Here is a 21,345-nt window from a genome sequence, read left to right on the forward strand (position 1 = left end):
AATTTTGTACATATACTCTTAGAGGTGTCAGAATGAACATAGGATACTTTTTATTACAAAATTTGTAAATTTTTTACGGATTATTAAAAAAATTATTTTGGAAGATTATATATGTTTGGAAAATAAATTTGAAAATTTTGAAATTGAAAAAAAAAAGTTTGGCAGAAATGATTGTTTGTCGAAAAAATTAAAAATGAAAGAAAACATAAATGTATAAAAAACGTAAATCAGAGAAATAACACAAATATTATTAGTTACTCTTATTAAATATAAAAATGCCTCGAAAGCGGAAATCGGCGCTGTCAAGAAATTCTACGCCGGTGCGTAAGGCTAAAGTTACACGAAATAAAGAATGTGAAGTTCAAGCAGAGCTGAGAAGGCAACAGCAAGCAGATCGACAACGTGTTTTGAGAGCAGCTGAAACTTCTCATCAGGCACGAGTACGTTCGAAAAGACAAGCTTAGCAGCAGGAAGCTAGAAGAGCAACGGAAACGCAAGAACAATTGCAGGCAAGAAGAATTAATGATGCAGAAGTAAGAACCACGCGTCGTCGTAATTTCATAACTAAGAATTGGAATATATATAAAATATATTCTTTATATGGATCCATATCTACTATAATGATATCAGTTAATTATTTGATGGATTCGATGCGAGCGAAGCCGCGGGTAAAAGCTAGTATAAATATAAAAGCAGCAACTGAAGAGTTACAAAGTCGGCATTTTACTTATTTGTTAAACAGTTATGAGTTAATGTGTGCGTAAATAGGCATAGCATTTCTATTAATTTGTTGTAGCAATAATACACCCACCTCTAGCAACAATAAATCGCTGGATTCCAAATTTTGAATACCGCAATATCTACTAAATACGAACGGCGATCGGTCAATCAGCCGAACACAGTTAATCTTTATCTTTATTCCAGTGCTACTGTCACACACACACACACATATATGTAATTACACACGTATCTAGACACACTCAATCACACGCACACCTTTAGTCGCTTCAATTTGCGGCCACCTCGCGACTTTTTTAGTCGTTAGCTATGGACGGGGTTTAGGATGCGGTTAGCATCAATTATTTTATGTGCCTTATTTAGTTATGCTTTTACCTCAAGAACTTTAGTTTCTCATTGACTTTTGTGCTGCACGCAACAAATTGTTGGGCATAATTGCGCTCGGTTAAGGGTGAAATGAAATTCGGTTCGCTTATATATATTTCATAGAAGTTTATACATGTTTTACTCTTAACACAACGAATTAGTGTTGGAAATATTTTTCGCAATATTGTCAAATAAATTTCGTGGGTAAAACAATTTCAAGCCAACAAGATGCAAGAGAAAGTTGTGACAATAAATCAAATGTCGGCAGATACGTTTAAAGGCAGCGGCAAAATTAAGGTGCGTCTTTTATTTTTAAAAACTTTGTTTTATTAACAATGTTTTTTTAATGATTTTTATTAATTTTACTTTTCTTTTTAACTTTTTAACTTAATATTATTTATTACATTCTTGTGTCTGCTGTGAAAAATAAATTTGGCTGAATGAGACCTTTCAGCAAAATTTTTAGACAAATATTTGAAAAACCGTTTTATGAAATATTTTAAATTTATTTTTTTTTTATATGATTTACAAATTTTTAATGCAATTTAGTCCGGGTAGCTGAAAAAATGGTGAAACGATAAATTAATATTTAAATGAAATATTTTTTATTTTGTGGCACAGAAATTTTAATTAAAAATTATTTTCAAATTTTAATTAAAAATTATTTTCAAATTTCTAATCCCAAAAAAAAAAAAATAAAATGAAAAATTAAAAATAAAGTTTTAGTCTTAATGATATGATTAAAGTTTAAAAATGAAAAGTTAATTCTAATTATGGGATTGAGAAAAAAAAAAGAAATGGTAATTCTTATAATCATATTAAACTATACAATAATTAAAAACAAAAAAAAAATTATTTTTGAATTTTAAAATTTTCCTCGCTTACCTCCTTCGTGTTCTATCATTTTGCTTAACTTTGTGGAAGGAAACTTTTAATAAAATTTTAACACAATTTAACATATTGCTTAAGTTAGAAATATGTAAAGTTTCCGTTTTATATCATTTCTTTCCATTTTCTCTTTTGAAAATTACCTTTTTTAATTCTCACACCAATTTTAAATTAAAAAAAAAATAATAATTTTAAGATAGCTAAATTGGGATTCAAAATTATATATAAAATTTTTCATTCCAAAACTTTTCATTTAGAAAAATAGCAACCCTGAATTTAGTACACAATTTTAACTTTAGCTAAGCTTAAAACTCTTAGAATTGTTGTTTCTATTGACAATCTACTGGTAAGCGGCTGGTGAGGATATTTATAAATTGCCTCAACTCCAAGGAAACAGTTGTGTGATTTTTGAAAAATTTTCATTAAATATTTTGTATATTTTAATACAACTTTTGTATGTATTATGCTGTTGCATGCTCTTGTGATATCTTGTGATGTGAGCACAGAATAATTTTAAAATATCATATTTTTTTACTCTCCTCTTAATTTAGAGAAAAAAAATAAAAAGTGTGTCGAAAGAGAAGCTTCTTTCTTTCTCACTTTTTCATTAACGCCTGTGCCTATCCGATATGAAGAATTTGTAAACCTCCAGAAAGTGATCAGAGCAAACTCCGCAGCGGAATGGGTTGTTTTTACTTCAAGAAATGTTTTCATTTATCACTAACCACAAGGTTTAAAACTATCTTTTTGGTCTGGGTGACTTCCCTCGTTGTTTTTCGTTGTTATAAAATATTCTACTTTGTTGATAACAAACTTTCACTGGCACAATTTGAACTTCTCTTTCAGAGACGGAAAATATATAGGATACAGTTAGTATTCTAACCCTTTCAATGCTGAATGGAAATAAGAATAATTGATACTATTAAAAATATTGAAAGAAGTGTATATAGCAAATACCTTAAGTGGCATATTTTGTTATTACTTGTTCGGCAAGTGGCGCCTCTCGTTCGTTTAAAAAAGTGCTTGTGATATCACTAAAGCTACGACTCAGAATTGGCACTTTTGACAGTGAAATTTTCCATTAGTTTTCAAGCACTGTGTTTCTATCTGGTATCATATGAGAAAAAAATTGTATCGTTAAATTATATATGTTATTGTTATATGAATATCTTGAATCGACATATAGAGACAGATAATTCTTTGTGGAGTGGTGTGTAAAATCTACCTCACTACAACTATTTTAGCATACCAAGGTCTTAAAATGTGTTCACTTATCTTCTCCTTCAAATATGTATTTCAAGAAGATATTGTAGAAATATATTTAATATACTCATATTTACATATCTTATATATTGGTAAATTTAAATATATATACATTTAATCTCTTACCATCGAACTACTTCAAGTAGACTGCAAAAGGAATACGAAATGCTTCATGTGTCTTATGAGTGACTCCACAGTAATTTTTTTTTTACATTTCAGAAAGCTAACTGAGTAGGCAGTCAGATAATCAATCATATCGAGGTACTTGTAAACGTATAGTTTTTTCTAGTTCTGACAATAATTAAAAGTAGTAGCAACTACTAATTCTAATACTTATTATCACAAACACTCAATTCTTCTAAATATTTAACAAAAGTGATAACAGCACGACGATACTGATTTATATACAAGTATAATTGCCGCATCTTCACTTTTATTTAACTAAAAAATTCTTGTCAATAATATTTGTGACGATTTAGTTTTTCGATAGCAAATTCGTCAATAGAAATAATAAGAGATAAGCGTAATAAATCCACGATAATAATGACGATGATAAACAATGATTTAATAGAACTACCTATTAAGTAAATATGCGTATAGTTATTCAGATTCATATAAAAAATATATTTATTTATAAGAAAAAGAACACTTTTTAAGGCGTGATTATGATAATTCTAAGAGAATGAAATGCCTTCGACCACAATAATATTGCAATAAAATGAGTCCACTTGAAAGAAGATCTAGTAATATAACCAAAAATGTTTTCGAGGACTTTGAGGTAACAATATATTTAAAACAAAATTCAATAAAAAATAGAAAAAAACCTTTGCCTTCACCGAAGCTTCCTTCGCAGGGGCAATTCTTATAGCATAAAAGTGTAAAAAAATATCGTATGGCAGCTATATGTTATAGTGGTTCGATAACGCAGGTTCAGACAAATGAGGAGCATATTGGAGAGAAAAGAGATTTCAGATCCATATCTCAAATATTGAGGGACTATTTAGCGCATATACAAACGGACATGGCTAAATCTTCTCAGCTAGTTATGTTGATCATTTATATATACACAAATATATATATATATATATATATACCATATACCATAGATATATACAATAGATAAAGGTACACTGTTTAAGGTAAGGCTGGGAACACAAGAGCAATAATAATCGAACTTAAATATTTCAAATCTAATCAATATTTCTCAACAAACGCGAAGCTTTTATTCAATTCTCAAAAGTCTAATTAACACTTCATAATAATTCTGTGTTAAAAAAAATCATATAAACACAATGGCAACTCTGTAAGGCAATCGACTAAAGCCTGAACCGTAGCGCAGTTCTAATCATACAGCTTTGCACTTAATGCCAAACCACATATGCCTTTATATTACGCATATCTCGCATATTATATATATTATATATATATAATAATATTTACAAGTGAATTATGATAGTTAAAAGCAGATATGAAATATTTAATTTCTATTTTATTAATATTTCTGGCGAAAACTGCATCAATAGTGGTGCTTCCTTTTGTCGTAAAATTATCTTTGAGGAAAATTATTGTTATTATTGTGGAGCATGAAAATTTGTTTTCCGCTAAATTGTAAATTTAAAAAAACATAACAAACAATTCTCGAATCAACAGTAATGTACCTTCACATAACCTTTACTCCACTGCGTCCCTTGTAGCCTCCTTTTGACTCATATTAATTATATTCAAATCTCAAAATCACCACTCACTATTATTACACTCCGAAATATTTCGTATGAAATATCAAATTAAGATTTAAAATTACCAAACTGATTATAAAGCTGAATTTAGTACAAAAATCAAGAAAATTAAAACTTTTGCATTGAAAACCATGTGATGCTGCACTCACTAAGCCATCAACCATTGCTGCTTTACTCTGTCTCTCTCTTTCCCCTTCCATTACCAGTGTCGTTAAACGCCCAACGCAACCGTACCGTAGCTCACTAGTAAGAAAAGCCTATACATATATGTACATAAATGAAACGAACAGAATGAAGCAGAATTTACAAAAGTCAAGATTTACGATTTTGGAGACGTTCAAAGATAAATCCAATTTTAATATTAAATACAGTGATGGAAAGTTAAAAATATGGCACGAGAAAAATAAACGTATTCATCACAGGAAAACCTTTTGCCCACAGTTAAATACAGTTGAGGTTCCGTCATGTTTTATGGATGCCTTGCGGCTGCTGGAGTGGGGAAACTTTTCATTACTGGAATAATAATGAATGCTAAGAAATACATTGATATTTTAAGTGCAAATTTGAATCAAAGTGCATAGCGCATGTCTTGGGATCTGGTACAATTGTGTTGTTTAAAAAATAGATGTCCCACTAAATACTCATTTTAATTTATGCTACTGCATATGTTTCAATGAGAGGTGTATGAATTTGAATTTTGCGTTTGTTGATTAATAACTTTAGTTTTTTCTTGAAATATTGTTTACTTTTACATAAAAATCAATAAATTTGGTATACTGCACGAATTTCTTTATTTGAACACATCCGACAACTTCTTTCAAAACCACACATATTGTATTTAACCTATATGCCAGGTGCACACAAGCAGTTACTTGAACAAAAACTTGCTTAAAGTAGCTGAGAATTAGACGGTAACAAAATATTAATAGAATAGCGGAACGAAAATTTTAGTGGTGATTCAGAATTTCTTGCTCTGCTGCGCTAGGCGCGGTTGAACCAATGCGGTTGATAATTTTGCTGGTAGGTATGTATGTAAGTATGTCAGTCACTAAGCCACCAACACTTGCTTTGAAGCTCTTTCTCTCTCTTTTTTTCTCTTTGTTCACTAGTGGGTGCGTCATACACTCTAACCACTGTGAGTTAAACGTTTAACGCAACCTATTCCGAACTCCTATTAGCAGTTTAACTTCAAAAAAGTACAATAGTAATGACTAATTGGCCTTTGACGAATTTCAGTCACATCCTATTGATGCATACATTTTTTATTGTTCTAAAATATTTATGCATTTTTTTCACTTTCAATAAATCCTGAGGTTCACACACGGGTAGCGTGCAATGGCTTATCTGTCTAAAGGTAAACAACGAAAGTATTTTTTTTTGATGATTTATGATTTCATTAACATTAATTGGCGCTCGCGACATTTATTTGTCGATTGATAATAGATTTAAATCTTTTTATTCGATTGTTTTCGTTAAACATTTAGTACACAGCAGTTTTCAATATCTCAGGTGCATTGATAGGTATGGTATGTGTGATAAATGAAATAAGTTTTTGTAATCATTGAATTCAAATTCATATTTTAGCTTAAGTGTTGCTGTCTTGATAATTGTTTGATATTTTTTCGAGAGTTTTGAAATAAGTGCTTAAGTTATTTTCCATTATATTATCTGTATTTATGAGCCACTTTTAGTTTCAATTTGCTTGAGTGATTTTGTGTTGGGTTTTTGTGGTATGTGTGAAAAATTTTTATTGTAAGAAGAGAAGATTGGGGTTAATTTATTGTGAAAAAGGCCGTAGGAGTCTCGTTTGCATAAACTTTTTTATTTGGGGAATGTTTTCTGCCGCTACAATAATAACTATTGAAAACTTCAACATTAATCGATAACATTATTGCTTTGCTTTTTTTTTCTTACCAAATTGGGAATGTATTTACAATTAAATTAACCACTTCTGACACTTTTTATTTTACATGTGGTCTTTTCAAATCTTAATCTAATCATTTTAGCTGTCTGAAATTTTATTGGTTTTCGTAGCATAGGTGATAGAAGTTTGGCATAAATACGTATGAGTATTATGCAGCTATCATTGAGTTTGCTTGAGAACTTAGATACTGATTATTATGATTTATGCTTTTATTTGAATGATTTACAAGCTTGTGATCGTTAAGCGACCTTCACTAAATGGTTTTAAATAAATGCTGGTAAATTTTTTTTTAAATATCTGCCTTTATTATTATGCCCAAGCGAATTTTTCCATACACAATATAAAGTTTTTGCTATTATTAGTCCTGCTAAATGTTAAGAGAATATGTTGGTAGACTTGTGAGGTTATAACATAATGTGAGAGCTGAAAGGTGCAAGTAACCGCTTGAAACACTATACATATTTAAGAAAATAGAAACATTTTCCTATATATGAACAACAACATGCCATCATATCACTACTAATCTATTTATTTATTAGAAATTCATGCAAATCGCAATTATAGCGAGTTTTCAACGCACTTACGAATATCAGTAATATCATGCAATGATTTGAAAGATTTGGTTTTTTTGTTTTGTTTTTTAACACTGAACAGAATATATTAAGTTAGGCACGGACCCAGAAGCAAACATATCTATATAAATCATCGGCGTGAGGAGCTGAATAGATTTAGCCAGATCCGTCAGTCCATCTGTCTTAATATAATATAATATTATATACGCGTATTCAGTTTTTGAGATATCGATCCGAAGTTAGGTACACGTCCTTTCCTTTGGATATGTGCAGTGTATTATAGCTTCGGTTCAACCGAAGTTAACTTTTTTTTTTCTTATTTCATTAGTTTTTTATCCATCATATAAATCTCATATATTTGAGTTTACTAACTTATTGCGTGGTTAGACCACCTTGTGGATTAATGCACTGGTTTCAATTCATACTCTGTTTATGTATTTTCCACAATTTTATTTTCAACAAACATATTAAGATTGAAATGCTAAAATGCAAATGCTTCTCAGATATATACACACATATACATATACCTATTATATAATATAAATAACTGCTTTTATAATTTCATAATTTTCATTCAAAATAAGCTCATGTGCCGACTGTGCATTTCTACTTATGGCAATTGTAGATAGGCGCCTGTTTATTACGTCATAATGATCACTTCCTTATTGCCTTCCAGCCATAACAAGATCAATGAGCGAGTACAAATACTCTTACCTTTTTTAAATATCAGATTCGTTTACAAAAAGTCTCATAAACTACATCTGTATGTATGCGTGAACTAACGCCCATTGCTCTTCTTATTCTCAACTGTGCAACTATTTGCATTTAAATTGTTTGATGTTCAAGCGAATATCAATAAATCGAAAGGCATGTGTATCTACTTATTCATATAAACATAACATATATTTATATACCATATACTGTAACCATACTCTCATACAAATATGTGCCTCAGATCCATAATGCAGACGTCAAAATATGCCGCTTTCATGCGGAAAGAGGACTGCAACCATAAAGTGCATTCGATGTACCTGTTTGTATGTCTTTGTGCATCACCTACTCAACTACTACTTATAATGGGTAACGGGAAAATTTTCATTTCTTGTTATACTTGTAGTTGTTGGTGTGCTTGCGCCATTTGCCATTTGTGACGAGCCCCCAAACCACAACGAATATTCGCATTATAAACAAGTGCATGCATACATATGTATATGTATATATATATGTGTAATATGTAATCTTTATGTATGTATATATAAGAGGCGGCCGACTGTCAGACGCCACGTGCGCTTGACCGTAATTTGCATGTGACGAGTGGCGATAGCAGCGACTTTGTGATCCGTGCGCATTTAAAAAAGGAATTGCTGTACATATATACCAATAGGTATTAGACCTTGCAGTGGAGCATCAAACTAGTCTGTAAATATACATTATGTATCAGTTTAGAGCTAGAAATTGTTGTCAGAAAAAAATTGAATAGGATCGAAAAACCTCGCATTTATAGCCATTAAATAATGATCACCAATATAGATTTTGGTCTATTTTTAAACTGGTATGAGATTGGTCAGTTTCTTCTTTATTTTAGGATCTCAGAAATAATAGAAGAATACGTGTTGTAAATCCCTTCTATGCATGCAAAAGTTTCTATAAGGTGTAAATCTCTCTTAAGATATACTTATCTTAAAAAATATTTCTTTTTGTGACAATTTGGACTTTCGAAATTTGAAACTCTTTGCTTTAAATTTTGTCAGGATTACCTTTGGTTCAGTCAAGTTTCATATCGGATTCTTAACAGCCAGCCTTACTCAAATATATACGAAGATGTTATCGCCAATGCGGAGACCTACTATGTAAACCTCTAGAAAACTTTTTTTTCAGATGAGTTAAAGAAATTCTTGCACTACTGGGTAAAGTGTATGGTGTTAGAAGAAGCAAATATTCCGCTCTCGTAACACCGGTTGGTTAAGACTGAAGTGTGTTTTTGTCACTTAGCTGGTGTTATGTTATAAAATGATCTGTTTCGTCGTACATCAACTGATAGTGACGTATTTCACATGCCGATTTGATAAATTTAATCACTTCTGATGACTTATGATTTGCACTAAGCCACAAAAATGACTTGGCGTTTTTCTCTAGTAATTTTTGAGTGAATAAAGTATGTTTATCCCTGATAAATTATTAAAAAACAAAAATGTGTTTTTTCGTAATAACTTGATTCCAGCGCCAAATTAATATTCTCTGGGTTTCTATCAAACTTTTCTGAAATAAGCAACTATAATGGTTCTATGCTTCGGACATTTATATATAATATAATATAATATAGTTTATATATAGGTTTTAAAGATTTTTTCATAGTTGCTCCATCTTGTTTGAGATGAAGTTCTAAACGTCAAGTAGATATCTGCTAGTGTTCCGTTGGACGATTTGCACTCACTATATGTTATATAGCTACAAACATACATATGCATTTTCACAAAAGTGGGCGTGTGTTTTGCGAAAATAAATCGCAAAATTGCAATTTACAAGAGCACATTCTAGTGCAACTGAGAAACTTTCGAAATTTTTACAATTTGTTTACGTCGTTCAATAGAACTGGGTGCATTTAATTTTATGTAACATAAGCAAATAAAAATATATCTTTACACAACTAAATGCAAGTAGTGACATTTGTTCGTATGTGTATATTTGAATATATGCATTTAAAATATATACAAAAGAATTCTTATTTTCTTAGTAGAGTGCGCAATGCAAAGCAAAATTGTTTCTTCAACTTTGACGTCACTGTGCCTCATCGTTGAAGGTGGGTACGATTTGTGCGTTAATGGAGCAATAATTTCTGCATTTAAGCAGGAAGTAGTAAACTAGAAATTGGCGTCGCGCACCTCGCAGTACTTAAGGGAAGAAGGGTGTGGCGAAAAGTAGTGGGAGTTAACTACACTAACTTCCTCGAAGGTCGATATAGTAAGTGAAAGGAAAAGGATATTTTTGTATTTGCCAACTAAATTTGGTTAAATTTATAGACCTATTTGAAGTTCTATTTATATTCTCTTTGCTCGTGCTTTAGAATACGAATACGAATTATTTGCGTTTATTGATTTTCATATTCCAAATACTCTGTTTCCAATTTCTTTATTTCCACGCTACCCGTTGCATGTGATAAAAAAGGCCAATATTTACATGGAACGCTACTTGAAATTCGAAACTAGAGTTACAACTAAATAAGTATTTGTGTGGCTGTGTGCTAACTTTTCTGAGGTCAACTCAAATCCTGGTTAAATTGGCAACTGCAAAAAAAAAAAATTTTTTTGAATAAAAAACCTTTTGAAGACTTAAGCTAGAGAGCGAAATACGCGGCTTGAATTTTTCGAATCCATAAGATATTTTATACACAGAGTTTTAATAGAAAAGCTTAGCGCACCTTTAGTCGGTGAGTGAAAATAACTACTTTCACGTAACATAAAATTAAACATCTTTAACTTTGATAAACTTTGTCGTTGCTGGATCCTTATGATACATAAGAATAAGCCATAGTAAAAAAAAAAAAAAGTTTTGTAAGCAGTAAAATCTCACATTTTCGCTATAATGACGTCAAATTATGAATATTTAATAAGAAATCGTTAGTGACAAAAATATCGACTATTTCTGATTAGTTAATTTCCTTCCTACCGAATTCTTTACAAAATTTGTATTTCGACTTAATAAATTCACTTGGTTTAATTTTCAATCTGGTATCTATATTTTGATGGAGATACCGCAGACATAACAAAGTTGCTATTGTCATTAAACGTAACTGCATCTTTTATTGATAGTGCCTTCTAAAGGTTTAGGTGCTTGTTATGACCAGATCAAAAATTAATTCAAAAAAATTAAAAAATAATCGTCTGATTTATGAACTTATGCAGTAGTAATAGACTCATAAATTGGGGAATAACCATATTGTTTTTAGAATTTATCGATATTAATTTCTCTCAGCCTAGTTAGGAATCTTTGATCTTATTTCAAATTACTCTGTCTTCTAACACTGTAGAAAAATTTAAACAATTCTGATATATCTAACGTATAAGTTCAGATACATATACATATATATATATAGGTATATATATATACATTCAATAAATAAAATAAATTAAAGCACCAGTGAAATTGAGTGAAGCGGCATAAAATATAATTAGGGAATGAATTAAAACGTTGAATATCAAAACATTTACTGTGTGTCCACAATTGTGGATAGACAACATACGTACTTATAACTATATACATACAAGCAGATGACCACAAATGCACATAAAGTCATATGAGGAAGAGCAAATAGAGCAAATACTAAATAAAAACAAAACATAGACTAAAAAGAAAATCTGCCGAAATGTGGCGACTCAAAAGCGAAATTTAATTGTATGCAAAATATAAATAAAGCGAATGTTTTTAGAAGATTGTTCAGAAAAGCAAAAGAATTGCGTTTTGTCGAAGAGCGTATCTCCTTAATGATATATCTCGAGCGGCCAATACAGCGAGTGTCAGTGAGTTGGCAGTCTTCGCGCGGAATTCGCACCAAACGGTTGAGTCAAAATGATAAATATTTAGGAAAATAAAAATCAGGCAAAAGTTGATTTAAATTTCTTAAGGTTGAAAGTTAAAAATTACTTCAATTGAAATTTCAATAAAGTGTTTATTATTTTAATGAAATTTTAAAGAATTTCGTGCAATAAATTTACAAAATCACTAGTAATAAATAATTGTTCGCAGAAAAGAAATATTTATGGATATTGTTGTGCCGAAAGCTGTTTGAAATTCTTTGAAAACTTGGCGTGGTGTTTTCAAAATACCACCCACAAATCGTTTTAAAAGTGTAGAATTTATTTGTTTTGCTGCAAATATCAATTTTTTATCACTCAAAGTTATATAATCGCTCTTGAAGCGTACCACTGACAACAAAGCTTTTTCGCTCTTGGACGTCAACAATGGATTCGGATAAAGTTGTGCGCGCCATGGCGCGTTGGTGGCAGGTAATGTGTGAAAAAACGAGAAACGAAAAAAGTAATTAATAATATAGTGAGTATTTGTAAAATCAACATTTCGCTGAATGTTTGTTTCATGCTTAGGGAAACAACGCAAAATTGCCTTGACCCAAGTTATATGAAAGGAGATAGTTATAGATACGTTAAATATATACAATAATTGTTATGAAAACTAGACTATATGCGTTTCTGAATAACTTTTCCAGTAAATAAAATTCTGAAGCTTCATATATAAAAAATTTCAGGGAATTCTACACTAACCTTTAGAATTTTCTATATGATATTCAATTCAATGTGGTGGAATTTTCTTTTTCCGATTTAAACCTCTGTCGTTTTGGGGGTTTCGATAGCATATAAGATTTAAATACATATGGAGAATTAGACTATTATATTAGAATAAAACGAAAAACCCCGGCGTTTCATACTGTACCATATATCTCATACATTTTTCTCAAACTGGTGTTCTCCCTTTTTCTGCTGTTATTCTAAACCAATCTGAAAAAACTATGTGTTGTTATACAGTTAGAGATTTGCGCTATATGACAATTATGTTAAAAATGGACATACTGTTTTAGTTTGGTTGTATTTTTTGAAATAAAATCTTAAAATTAAACTGCAGTGTACACATTTCGTAACGTATACTCAAGCATCCAGAATTTTATCCGCCAAAGTATGGCAGCATTTTATAAATTATTTATAGATTTTTAATTTCCAGTCTCTGCAATAACAATATTACACTTCTTTGAATCAGATATAAAACTGTGATTTGGTTTGGTTGGACCTATTAGTGTAGATTTACAACGATACATCCATATGTCCTTTCACGGAAAAAAAATGTTTAGTCAGACACACCCCAAACGAATAATGTATAAATTTATAATTACTCAGCCGTCATGGGAAACGGTTACACACGTGTCTGCACTTACGTACATGCATGTACATATGCATTCTTATGAGTATGCACGCAGACCAATTACGTGTAAAATGTAAGATGTTTTGATAGAATATTTTCTATTTTTGTTTTAGTTTTAAAAACAACATCAACATTACAGTCAAATCTTCGACTAAAATGACTATGCAGCTGCATTGGAATTTCTCAAAAATGAACCAAATAATTCATCTAGCCAAAAGTTAAATATAAACATTGCTGTATACACATGTATAATACATTAAGGCGGTTCTAAATAATACTAAACAAAGGGTTTTCCTTAAGCTCTTAGAAAACAAATAATAATAATAATTTATTGCTTAATTTCTGGATTTATTTACGATTTACGGTAGTGTTAAATATATTGGTTTCGACAATATAATTTTTATTTCATGTCTCCATAGAGATTCCTTTGGACTTAACAAAGATGCATAATCGAGTAGGAGATGGCCCCCATATACCTAATAGAATGATTTTCGAACTACTGGCTGACTTTATATCGCATATTTCAGCAAATAAGTAAAATACCTTAGAAAAAGTATAATATTGGCTATACTATAGTTTAATGCCGAAAATATGTGAAACTGGTTCACAAATTACCCAAACTATCATATATGTACTACATATATTGATTTTCTTTATTCTAACAAATCGTATGCACCTAAAGGTATTTCCCTGGCTTTGATCCTGGCAAGCTGCAAGAGTATGATATTTTCGGTTACACCCGAACTTAACTCTCCCTTACTTGTTTCAATACAAATCTTCAATGATGCATAATCGAGTGGGAGATGGTGTCTTTTCAGCAAAATTAGATAGATCGCCTTCCGGTTACCAGGCCACTGCAGTGTCTTCCAAGCGGAGATCACAGCAATCAAAGAAAGACTTGTTGTTCTGACAAGGAGTGTGCTCACAACAAGGAGCATATTTATATTATATATACGGATAGCCAAGCGGCTTTGAAATCACTGAAGTGTAATAGGGTTTCATCAAAGATAGTGAAAGAACGTCTTGATCTATTAGAGGATCTAACATCCTACTTCACGATAAACCTACAATAGGTTCCAGAGTTAATATTAAGGAAATACTAGTCCCGGTGGTATCACAATGGACCGCCCATAAGTCTAGGTACGTCGCCAGACAGTCACTTTACCTACCTACCTATCAAAGTATGCCAGATGGCCGGTTCTTTCAAAAAAATTACAGCACTATTTAAAGATTAAGTTGGCTGAATGGCTACTCCTGTTTGTATTTCGACAAGAATTGCTATTAAGACAGAACAGTTTGCTACTAAAGACGTAAATTTTCTTGCCTTTTAAAAGTTATTAAAATAAACTTTGAGATTCAATAAATTATGATATTTTGAAGACCAAAATTCAGACCAGAGCCAAAGTTGAAGTCTTTTTAAGTGAGCAAATTAAATAAAATAAAGCTTTTATTAGAGCTTTCATAAGCTTTTGTTTGAGTTTCCATAATCATTCATTAGAATTTCATAAGAATATACGAAATAGGTTTAAAATGTCGAATAAAATTTAGTTCACAGTTCACCCTAGCACACATACACATAAAGGCTTATATTATATATATTCATACATCTATATGTAACTTTTTGGCGAATGTAGTACATATGTGTACTGAAGATAAATAAACATTGTGTTGGAGGATGCGCACTGCAATTAATGCAAAATCTATAGAGATATGTATGTATATGCAAATGTATGCTGATATTTGCAAAATATTTTGCGTATATGGCAAGCTGCCAAAAAACTTCTTATTAAATATTTACAAAATGCTAATGAAAGATACAAATTGCTTTACTTACATATATTTTTCAAACTATTTCTCGATAATTAAGTTTCGAGACGTCCACAAATTTTCACGTTCACCATTCAGGCTTTCGTCTGTTTGCCTGTGTGGCATTTGACACGCCCACATGGTTTTAAAAATAGCCTAGATAGATGGACTCTTATTTGCATATACTTTTTTTTAGTACATACAAGTATGTATGTGCAACATACCGTACAACCCTTCACTTGCACTTCCTCTTGAATATTTGCCGCTGTAATTGATTGCACTAACGGTAAACGCCGCGAATGTTTGTTGTGATCTTATTGAGGCTGCCAATGCGATTGCTTCGGTGGCGCCGCAGCGACTCTTACGCTAATTCAATGGCACGTGAGGAACGCAGTGAGCGAGTTAAAATTTAGCCGCATCGACTCCCCGGCACTTAGATGACGCGGTGGGCGGGTTGTGAAGCGCACCGTCGGCCGCATGTAATGTACATATGTATATTTACACATACATGGGTAGCGAGGCGATCAGCTTGCCATCAGCAATTAAAGGAAGAGCGTAAAAGCGAAAACTTACATACAATTCAATAATTTAGTACAACTATACAACAACAATAAAAAGTGGAAATTTTTGATCGTGTTAAATTAAAAAGTTTCCGACTCAATGAGCGCGTCAATGAACTTGAAGTAGCAAATTCCACAAGTGACAAGTGATTGATATGCCAGCGATATTTTTTATGAAATTAAATATTCTTCAATTGTTGAATTGTGGGCAGTCATGGTTATTTTCCGCTGTTCCGACTCAACCCCCAATTAAATAACTTTCAATTATTTGAATAGACATTTGTTTATTTATTTTATACATATGCACAATAATGCCACACATTATAATTAAAAGTGAAAACATCAATTATTTCATAGACATAATATCGCCTCGCTTCAACATCAAGCCAGTGGAGAGAGAGAGAGAGAGAGAGTGGAGTCGCCTTGTTGTTGCCTAAGTTAATTTAAAAACAATTGGGTATGGTGCCTGCAAATTTCTTTATTATTAAATATTGGATGGATTTTTCTCCAATTTGAATTTCTGATAGTTTTCTACAGTGACTTTATACGTGACTGTTTAGGTTAGGTTAGGTTAAGATATGTAAGGTGAGGTTAAGTTTCAGTGTTGATCACTTCCAAGTAGAAATACCAAATGTTTGTGATGCCCAAACTACTCGTTACGAAGCACAAGAGTTCAGAAAGCTCCTTTTCATAGATTAGTTTTAAAGTTTTCAAGTCTTTCAAGTCGATTGTTTTTCTAACAGAAGAAAGATCTAATTCGTTCATTGACAATAGATTAACCAAGTGAGGGTTGAAATTATCAAATACATACGTATTTGTTTTTCATCATCCCTTGTCTATGAACTGCTTCGAAATACATGTATCGCTATCCTCTTTTGTCTAAAATAACAGGTTTTAACAAAGCCGATCTTTCCTCCTTCCATTATATGAATGAGGAGTCAATTTACAGAGTATTTCTTTATAAGATTCCTTGGTGAAAAATTCGTTGTAAAAAAGTTGTGATTTTTCGTTCTGTATGACTTTTTACCACCATTTTTGCTGGAACCATTTAGCTTTCAGCCCGTTGATACTGAATTTGGAAGCTTCAAAGTCAAAATAAAGACCAATACTACCCTAAAACCACCGAATTTTTTTCTGAGTAGAAGTAAACCTGGATATGTTGTCGGTATTTTCATGACTAAAAATTCAATTAAACCATTTATGGGTACACTTAATCTTTATATATTTTTATTCGAAAATTTCTCAGCTGCTTCGTAATCTGTTCAGTAGAAACACACAAAAAATCTTGTATTGTATATCTATATACATATTTCATTCTTAAATAACTTACTGACATATATTTTCTTTCCTCCTATAGACCGTCAGTCAAGAGGACAATGACCCCAACGCGCGTAATCCAATGCTTTATGATCCGTTGCAGGATGGTGCGGTAAGAACCTCCAAAAAGATGCAATATGTTGCAGCGCTGATTGGTAAGTGCATACAAATATAAGAAAATATGGTGAAATGAAGTATTCTAATCGAAAATAAAATAAAATAAAAAATAATAAAATCTTATTGAAAATTTCTCGAAAGAAATATACTAATAATTAATAAAATAAAATTAAAAATATTAAAAATTTTGTTAAAATTTAAAATTTTTTATATTATAATTGTTATTTAATAAATAACTTTTTCTTATTTCCTTAAATTTCCCACAGTTTGCCTCGGTGCTGTAGCTGCTGGTACAGCATTAGCATGGACATCGCCAGTGTTGCCACAAATAAGCGCACCACCTGTTGAAGTAAGCAAGGACACAAACGCCACCCTTACCAATACGACCACAACCACAACAACGCCAGCGACGCCAGCAGCGGATTCATCAGGCTTGCAGCTGACGCTCGAGCAACGTAAGTTCTCTTTGCTGTTGTTATTAGTACATTTTTAATTGAAATGCATTTTTGATTAATAAGTTGGGGCTAAGTAGCTTTTAATTTCTAATTGATTAATTTTTCTGTTAATTGCGGTCGTTAAAGTGAGCTTTTTACAATTGAGTCGCATACACTTACCTGCCATTCATAACGCCGTCAACGGTAGCCCTCCACGTTTCAATTCCTACACTCTAAAAACACTTGTTGACGGGTGCGTGCTTGTGGCGCTGCCATTGATACTAAAATGCAATCATTCTGTTTACTTTCATCTCCTCGCGACGCTTAGCCCTGTACTGCTGTTGAGCGCGTGGCGCCTTTCACTGTCTTGGTCGAGGTTGTAAATAAACAAAGGTTTTTGATTTCAATTGATTTATAACCGCACTACAGGTAAATAGTACTGTGACCTATAAATATATTGCATTAGGTAAATTAGAAATTCAATTCATTTCAACGGTGATACGCGCTTTTACGTAATGTAGAAGAAAGAGAAAAATACGAGTTTTCTTGCAACTGACGTTGGCTAACCAAGACTCTGCGGGTTCACCTATGAATTTTTATTGTTATTCTGATCAAGCATGAATATACATATGTATATGTGCATATATAATATATCTAGAAACTGAGAAGTGAGAAGAAAAATTTTAAGGGACCAATCCTTTGCCAAAACTTTTTTATACTACGTAAATTTCACCTTCTATAAATACTTGTAAATGCTCAATAAATTACGTAAAAAAGATATTAGACTCTTGATAGTAGTAGACTCTTTTTTCTCCGCAGAAGACACAAGGAACAGGAGACAGTTATAGACAGTTTTTATGCTTTTGATATTTCCTTCCATGATTGTAATTTTCGTGGAAAAGCCATCACCGATGTAGAAATACTGAGAAGTATCATAACACTCTTTGACGTTTCGATAACTGCTTATATCAAGAGACATGACCTGATCCGCGATCTATAATGTTCGCTTTCATTCAAAAATATTAGCTAATCTACAGCCGATTTTAGAGATTTTCTACTAAAAATATAGGAACCCTTTCTAATAATATTGATAGCATGTATGGTATTTAACTTTTTTTATAGAAACCTGGGTCAGTTCGTTGGTTGCGATTGGTGCCTTCTTTGGAGCTTTGCCCACCGGCTATATAGCTGATGCGATTGGCAGACGTTACACCGCGCTTATTATGGATGTGCCCTTTATTGTGGCATGGTTGGCGATTATCTTCGCCAAATCGGCTGGCTGGCTGTACTTTGGACGTTTCGTAATTGGTAAGTGATCACGAAAATACAAATCAAAAAGCATTTGATTAATTACATTACTTGCTTGTAGGTGTTTCGACTGGTAGCTTCTGTGTAGTTGCACCCATGTACATTTCCGAGATTGCAGAGACGAGCATACGCGGCACGCTGGGTACACTTTTTCAATTGCTGTTGACCTTCGGTATTCTTCTGGTTTATCTTATTGGTGCTGTGGTTTCGTGGACCACACTGAGCGTGCTCTGTCTGATGGTGCCTATTGCTTTGTTCATTGGTATGCTAATATTACCGGAGACTCCCACCTATTTGTTGAAGAAGGTATGCAGTGCTGTGACTTTACTTTTAAAAATGTCATGATAATTCTATTTGGTCTTCTATTCAGGGCCGTCGTGGCGATGCTGCTTTGTCACTGAAATGGCTTTGGGGTCGTTATTGTGACTCACGTTCGGCTATACAAATGATACAAACCGATTTGGATCAGGCCGGCGCCGACGCCTCGTTTTTGGATCTCTTCCGCAATCGTGCCGCCCTCAAAGGTCTTATCATCTCCATGTTGCTGATGTTCTTCCAACAGTTTTCCGGCATTAACGCTGTCATCTTCTATACCGTGCCCATCTTCCAGTCGGCCGGCAGCACTTTGGATCCTTCAGTTTGCTCAATTATTGTCGGTTTCGTGCAGGTCGTTATGACATTAACATCTTCGTTTCTGATCGAGCGGGCCGGCCGTAAAGTACTTTTGCTTTTTAGCAGCGCCATGATGACCATTTGCCTCGCCATTTTGGGTGTTTACTTCCAAATGAAGGATGGTGGTAAGGATGTGTCGTCAATTGGTTGGCTACCATTGCTTTGTGTTGTGCTCTTCATGATCGTCTTCTCGATCGGTTATGGTCCCATACCATGGCTGATGATGGGTGAGCTCTTCCTGCCCGATGTTAAAGCCACGGCTGTGGCGTTGACTGTCATGTCTAATTGGTTCTCAGTCTTCGTGGTGACCAAGTGCTTCGGTTCGATGATTACCGCCTGGGGTTCGGACATGACTTTCTGGTTCTTCGGTTTTTGTACGCTCGCCGCGACACTATATGTGGCATTCATGGTGTTAGAGACCAAGGGACGCAGTTCTGCTCAGATACAAATGTGGCTTGGTGGCAACAAATAAGGAAATTAGGTATCAGAAGTAATGTAGAAATACTATTACTGTTTGTTTTTAGGGTTTTAGTATTGTAAGTTTGTAAATAAACGGTTAAGCTGAAGACAGTTCATTATTAGCTCGACCAGGTGTCGGATATTCGCTCAATTCGAAAATTTAAACGAGTAACGAAATAAAATATACGTGTGTATATGTGTGTATTTCCGTTATCGTTTATAAACAGTTTATTTATAATTTACAATTATGTATTTTCATATAAGTAGTATTAATCTATTATAATTGATAAATATTTTATGCTTGTACAATTGTGCCCAGTCATACATTAAAGAGATTTCTTTGTAGATATATTAATTAATTTTAGTTTTTGTTATTAGTGGAAGAGCTGCGGTAAAAATAGTGAACCATTGTTATGTAATAGTCGTTTTATTGCCCTCAATACAATGTAGTAGATAATAATACTTTGTAGTAGCAGTCCTATATTTTTAAGCGTGTGATCCTATATAAATATATTTCTGTAGCACTAAATAAAGCTAATTGATACCAAAAATTATAAAAGGGGGCTTTTGAGTTTAATTCTTCAATTGATATATTGTTTTTTAGTACAGGAAAATTAAGTCGAAGGACTCTTAATTCGTCGAGTCTCAGCGTATATGGGAAAAAAAAGCTGAACCAAATATCAAGGAATAGTTTCTTGAGAAAGATCTTACATATGAATGCATACATATTCTAAATTCATACGAAAAAATATTTTTTTTCAAAGTTATGGTCATTCATATTATACTGTGTTTGAAAAAGTGTTTTTGCAAGAAGTTATTCTTAATTACTTAAATATGATGAAAAAAACAGTCGAAAGTCATCGTATTTTGGTGGAAGTTTATGATGAACATACTCTATCTGAGCGCCACTTGCGTGAATTAAAAGTGGTAATTTTGAAGAACGAAAGCGTTCTGTGCGGCCAAAGAAGTTTGAAAATGAGAAGCTGGAAGTATTGCTCGATGAAGATTGTTGCCAAACACAATAAGAGCTCGCAGAATCTTTGGGAGTCTTTCAAGCAGCCATTTGAAATGTTTAAAAGCAGTCGGATTTATTCGAAAGCAATGAAATTGGGTGTCATATGAATTGAAGCCAAGAACGCTACAAAAATAAGTCGTCTACAACAGCATAATCTGTTATGAACTTCTAAAACCGGGTGAAACCATGAGAAGTTTGGCCTCACCTGCCTTATAGTCCAGATTTTGTCCTTTGTGACTACC

The 21,345-nt window shown here is 32.6% G+C and overlaps 1 protein-coding gene across 3 annotated transcripts; it reads left to right on the forward strand.

Moving 5' to 3' along the window:
* Positions 1-1,128: 1,128 nt before the first annotated feature.
* LOC106620943 (facilitated trehalose transporter Tret1-2 homolog) lies at positions 1,129-20,647 on the forward strand. 3 transcript variants are annotated; one of them, XM_036361100.2, is made up of 7 exons: positions 12,095-12,109; positions 12,231-12,490; positions 17,139-17,253; positions 17,482-17,670; positions 18,772-18,957; positions 19,019-19,263; positions 19,328-20,647. In XM_036361100.2, exons 2-7 carry the CDS (start codon positions 12,446-12,448, stop codon positions 20,099-20,101), a joined length of 1,554 nt encoding a protein of 517 aa, XP_036216993.2. In that variant the 5' UTR covers positions 12,095-12,109; positions 12,231-12,445; the 3' UTR covers positions 20,102-20,647. The 3 variants fall into 3 exon arrangements, with proteins under 3 accessions (XP_014095091.3, XP_036216991.2, XP_036216993.2); XM_014239616.3 differs by lacking the exons at positions 12,095-12,109; positions 12,231-12,490 and adding an exon at positions 1,129-1,401; XM_036361098.2 differs by having other exon boundaries at positions 12,002-12,490.
* Positions 20,648-21,345: the final 698 nt, after the last annotated feature.

The sequence above is a fragment of the Bactrocera oleae genome, chromosome 2 (genome assembly GCF_042242935.1).
Source record: "Bactrocera oleae isolate idBacOlea1 chromosome 2, idBacOlea1, whole genome shotgun sequence".
Classification (NCBI taxonomy): domain Eukaryota; kingdom Metazoa; phylum Arthropoda; class Insecta; order Diptera; family Tephritidae; genus Bactrocera; species Bactrocera oleae.

What these genes read in the sequence shown, in the direction of transcription:
- LOC106620943 (XM_014239616.3), top strand. Translation starts at nt 1,333, where the DNA reads ATGCAAGAGAAAGTTGTGACAATAAATCAAATGTCGGCAGATACGTTT. An exon ending in ATATGTTGCAGCGCTGATTG is followed by an intron (nt 17,254 to 17,481) that starts GTAAGTGCATAC and finishes AATTTCCCACAG; the next exon opens with TTTGCCTCGGTGCTGTAGCT. An exon ending in CCACCTATTTGTTGAAGAAG is followed by an intron (nt 19,264 to 19,327) that starts GTATGCAGTGCT and finishes TCTTCTATTCAG; the next exon opens with GGCCGTCGTGGCGATGCTGC.